Source organism: Eucyclogobius newberryi, unplaced genomic scaffold (genome assembly GCF_026437365.1).
Source record: "Eucyclogobius newberryi isolate DKJ021-1_F unplaced genomic scaffold, fEucNew1.0.hap1 SCAF_5, whole genome shotgun sequence".
NCBI classification, from domain to species: domain Eukaryota; kingdom Metazoa; phylum Chordata; class Actinopteri; order Gobiiformes; family Gobiidae; genus Eucyclogobius; species Eucyclogobius newberryi.
In genome coordinates this window covers 37,021,728-37,026,665 of record NW_027316167.1, presented here as the reverse complement: position 1 = coordinate 37,026,665, position 4,938 = coordinate 37,021,728, and the positions used below count along the sequence as shown (strand labels likewise).

General features: G+C 41.3%; 1 protein-coding gene across 2 annotated transcripts in view; it reads right to left on the bottom strand.

The window, feature by feature from the left end:
• LOC140381600 (apoptosis regulator BAX) overlaps positions 1-1,784 on the bottom strand; it is a 75,951-nt gene extending 74,167 nt beyond the window's left edge. Inside the window, exon 1 of one of the 2 annotated variants that reach the window (XM_072465667.1) lies at positions 1,552-1,784. In XM_072465667.1, coding sequence (XP_072321768.1) covers positions 1,552-1,654 — 103 coding nt within the window. In that variant the 5' untranslated portion in view covers positions 1,655-1,784. The remainder of the gene's footprint in view (positions 1-1,551) is intronic. The other variant, XM_072465668.1, reaches the window with a different exon arrangement.
• Positions 1,785-4,938: the final 3,154 nt, after the last annotated feature.

Below are 4,938 nucleotides of genomic sequence, written 5' to 3'. Positions count from 1 at the left end.
CCTAGATAACATTGCTCCTATGAAGGTTAAGAATAAGCAGAAGGCTCCATGGAGCGACTTATCCACGCATTTGTCTCCAGTAGACTAGACTACTGTAACGGCCTGCTCACTGGCCTCTCCAAACGAGCTGTCAAACAACTGCCGTTAATTCAGAATGCTACTGCTCGGGTCTTGACCAGAACCAGGAAGTATGAGCACATTAGTCCTGCGCTCAGGTCTCTGCACTGGCTTCCTGCGGCTCAGAGAATAGACTTCAAAACAGCTCTACTTGTGTATAAGTCTCTCCATGGCCTAACACCAAAATACATCTCAGACTTGTGTGTGTCATATGAACCACCTCGGACTCCAAGGACGTCAGGGAATGGCCTCCTGCTGATGCCCAGAGCCAAGACCAGACACGGAGAATCTGCGTTCCAGTGCTATGGGGCAAAGGTCTGGAATAGCCTCCCCGAAGTCGTGAGACAGGCCCCCACCCCGGCTGTGTTTACATCCAAACTAAAAACTGTTTCTTTTCATAATTTTACCTGGTTTTAAAAAAATTAAAATACTACATTATTTTTATTCTTTACTTTACTCTGATGTACATTGTTTTACATTTTTGCATTGTAACTGCATTGTGTTTTTACTTTATTACTTGTTTTAAATTGTGTTTTAAACACTGTAAAGCACTTTGAATTGCAGTTTGTATGAATTGTGCTATATAAATAAATTTGATTTGATATATTATTAATATCTTTTTTTTAATTTCACCTCTATAATGGGAAATTCATGGGTAAACTCATATTTACACATTTTCACATACATTGTTTTTAAAGGAGCTAAAATTGTAGTAAAACGGTTTGGCAAAGTTGGCAAATATTTGGAAAACTTGTTTCAAATATACTTTTTGATACAAAAAGGTCAACAGCACCTGTTCCAAGAGATCTGAAACTTTACACAGTTGTTGTCAACAAGGACCTTCACAAATTGACAATATTCAGGCGAGACAAAAAAAATTGATGTATTTTGTATGTTTGGGTTTCTGTAGTGCAAGTTCTGAAGCCCTGACCGTGTTCATATGTACATCTACAGAAACTAGAAGGCCTAAGCTTTCTAATGATGCATCACACTCACATGTGGGCTGTAAGATCCTCATTTAATAGGCAATGTCATTTGGGTATGTCCAACCATTATGCACAGGGCGAAATAGGCGGATGGTAACAGGTTAAGAAGACTTGGAACATTAGTATTAGTTTGGTATAACATAATGTTTGACTTGGTACAATTTTGCAATAAAAAGTACTACTTTTTGTTGTTTGGACCAACAAAAATTGGTCTGACGGCCGCATGCCTGGTTTAAACTAAAGCAGCAAACAACGTCAGGAAATCAACAACCGAAAATAACATTGTGTTCTTGTTTTCCTAGGCACCAACTAAATCGTACTGTCACTAAAACCTAATCCAGGCAAATTATTCAACTGTCCGGATTAGCTGAAGTTAACTGTATTTAACTTGCTCTTTGATCTTAGCTAGGTAACGGACAAAGTACTGAGGTCGACATGATTCACATACCTTCGCCACCTACAGCTCCTTCTGCTTCTGCTCCTGCTCCTGCTCCGTGAGGCGCCGGGCCCTGGGCGTCTGCGCGCCGCTGTTCTTTCCGCTCGTCTGCCATGGCCTGTGGTGCTCTTAAATGTTACACACACACTTATAGAGCTTAGGGGAGCATTTAGAGGAAAGCAAGCTCTAATAAACAATATCTTCCCGCCCGCTAAAGCTCGGATGGACAAGTGTAAAATATTGGAAGTAACGCGGAAAAAGGCGGCACTCACCGGTGCTCCGTGTCTTTTACTTCTTTACTTACTTCCGGCAGACTAGGAACATTGCTGCCTTTCTTGGTGGGTGGAGCACATTACACCCATATTTAATAGTTAATGAGCGCTTGCTAAATCCAAGTAAATTTGGAAGCGCCACCATATTCTGGTGCCTGCTTGTACCTGCACTTACTGTTACCGCGGGAACCCCTGAGTTCTCCTCATTGTAATGAGGATTCGAGACGAGATGAGAGTGCATGGTGAATGTCCACTACAAGTCAATTCATATCTGTTTCTTTATTATCTTCTTTCTTCATTATCATTAGGCTTGTAAATGTGTGAGACAAATTTTATGTTGAAATTTGATTTTGATATAGTTGATTTGAGTGTTTTACATACTTAAATTTTTGGTATGAAATACTATTTTGTTTCATAATTGTTTAAAAAGAAAATCCACTATACCATTACAAAAACTATTTACATTGGGTCGTATTAAGTGTATGTAATCTTGTAATATTGCATTATTTCAACATTGTAAAAGACATTCAAATTTTGTAATATGTGCTCACTGTAGTTGAGGATTTGAGACGAGATGAGACATGGTGAATGTACACTACATGTCAATTCACAACTGTTTCTTTATTATCTTGTGCAGATAATAAACTGCTATCACACCAAACCCAGCCGCCTCCGTGGGCCATAAAATAAATGAGAAGGCAAGCTACACCGGTGACACACAGACCAAGCTACATAAAAAAACATTCAACTCTGTTTCTGACAGAAATTCCAGCAAGGCTTGCTTAGTCTATAAAACACAACAATATTACACACGGGCAATTTGAGCGATAGCTGTTAAGAAAAACTTAAATGCGATAAATAGGCCACTTACCACTTACTCAAATGTTTAACGCAACTCCTATCCTTATCTATCGCCAGAGCCACAGCCGTTATTGTTTTCAACAAACCTACAACAAGCTTTAACATGTGGACCATGGAACTGTGAGGACATGTTCTGTTTAAAAGCAATCAGACTCAGACATAACCTGTTTGTTTTATGTGTTTTAAGTGAAGCAGAGACGGAGCTTTTTCAGTGAGTTTCAAACTTTTGTTATGCCTGATTTCCACTGTATAACGCTGTTATGCTTTTAAGTGCTCAGTACGTTTTAATATTTACGTTTTATGGGCATTGTTGACTATACAGTCCGATAGAGAGAGGTAAAGGCTGTGCTGTGGCTTCTCTTATTCCACCAACACTGAAGTTAATTTGAGTGTCATCCTATGGAGCTATTATTGTTTCAAAAAGATGTGTGCATATGATATATGTCTGTAATAAGAAGTGTGTGTAATGAAATGTGTGCATGTGTAACTGAATGTGTGTGTGTGTGTGTGTGTGTGTAATTCGTTTTTTGTATATGTGTACTTTGAATTGTGTGCGTGACTCAATTTGTGTGTGTAATTTAATTCATGAATCGTCATCTTGTTTGAGTAGATGATCAAAAAATATCGATGTACTACGTATGCAACAGTCATGCCCTGCTTTGGTTTCTGTGCATAACTCAATCTGTGTGTGCGTAATTAGATCAGTGCATGTGTAACTGAATTGTGTACCTGTGTAAACTGTGTGTAAACTGATGTGTGTACCTCGATTTGTACAAAAGTATCTTGATCTGTGCAATTGTTAATATATCTCTGTGTCCGTAACTAGATCTGTGCGTCTCTATCTAGCTCTGTGCGTGTGTAAATAGATTGGTGCGAGTGTAATTTGATTTTTGTGTGTCGTTCCAAGATGGCTGCTGCATGAGATACATGTGCTATCCAATACATCCATGGTGCTATCTAGGTTATTTTTACTAGGTAAAAACAAAAAACTTAGCAACAGTTCTGGCATGTCTTACTTTTCTGCCCATAAGTATATATGTATATATATATATATATATATATATATATATATATATATATATATATATATATATCATCACCAATGGTCATGAGCAAAGGACGAGATGGCAGATACAAGCGTTCGAACTGAGTTTCCTCCGCCGGGTGGCTGGGTGCTCCCTTAGAGATAGGATGAGGAGCTCAGTCACACGGGAAGGAGTAGAGCTCGGAGTCGAGCCGCTGCTCCTCCACGTCGAGGGGATCCAGCTGAGGTGGCTCAGGCATCTGTTCCGGATGCCTCCTGGGCGCCTCCGTGGGGGAGGTGTTTCAGGGAAGAGGCCCCGTGGAAGACCCAGGACATGCTGGAGGGACTATGTCTCTGGGCTGGCCTGGGAACGCCTCGGGGTCCACCCGGAGGAGTTGGTGTCTGGGGAAAGGAAGTCTCCCAGACAGCTTAGACTGCTGCCCCCGCGACCCGGCCCAAGAGAAGCGGAAGTAAATTTCTGTTAAATTCTACAAACTCTAGAAAGTAGGAAAGTCTGTAAGCCAACTTATAAATCAAAATACTTTTTTACAAAACACTCATAATGGAGATAACAAAAACAGCAACAACAACACAGACCAGTGTTCTCGCTGGGCTGAGGTTGAAGGATGGCGGGGACAAACCGTAGGTGAGCGTAGGCGTCACTAGGCTTTCTCGTGAAACCAAAGGAGTCCAAAGTACCAGTAGCTTTACGTTTTGCTGACATTGTTAACGCAGGTTATAAGGCTCAAGGAAGTAGATCTGCTGCTTTTTTGAACTGTCACCGTTACGAAGTCAGCGTCAAGACGGTGCCCTGCCTATCTCCCTCCTCAGTAGTTGCATTGACATTTATATTACTCCGGAAAAAATTGGTTTTCAAAATGTATTAGCCACTCATCACTTCACCCACGACTGGTTCCAAATAAACATTTAGGACCAGAATGGTTGTATGTTACTTGAATAAAAAACACAATCTTTGTTTTTCAACCCGGCGGATGTTTTTTCAGCCTGGCGGTATCTTTAGGGTACAGTGCGAGCGCCGTGGTGCTTTTTGCTTGCGCCGCCAGGCGACGCCTGTGGCGCAAACACAGTTATCTTAAAACCTGGCGGTGTCTTTTGAGCATGGCTGTGACCAGCCGGAGCATGGCGGAATCTTTTGGGCATGGCGGTGGCCAGCCGAAGCATGGCGGCCCACCATGCCAAAACCCCTCAGCGAGAACACTGCAGACATTAGACAAATAGAGG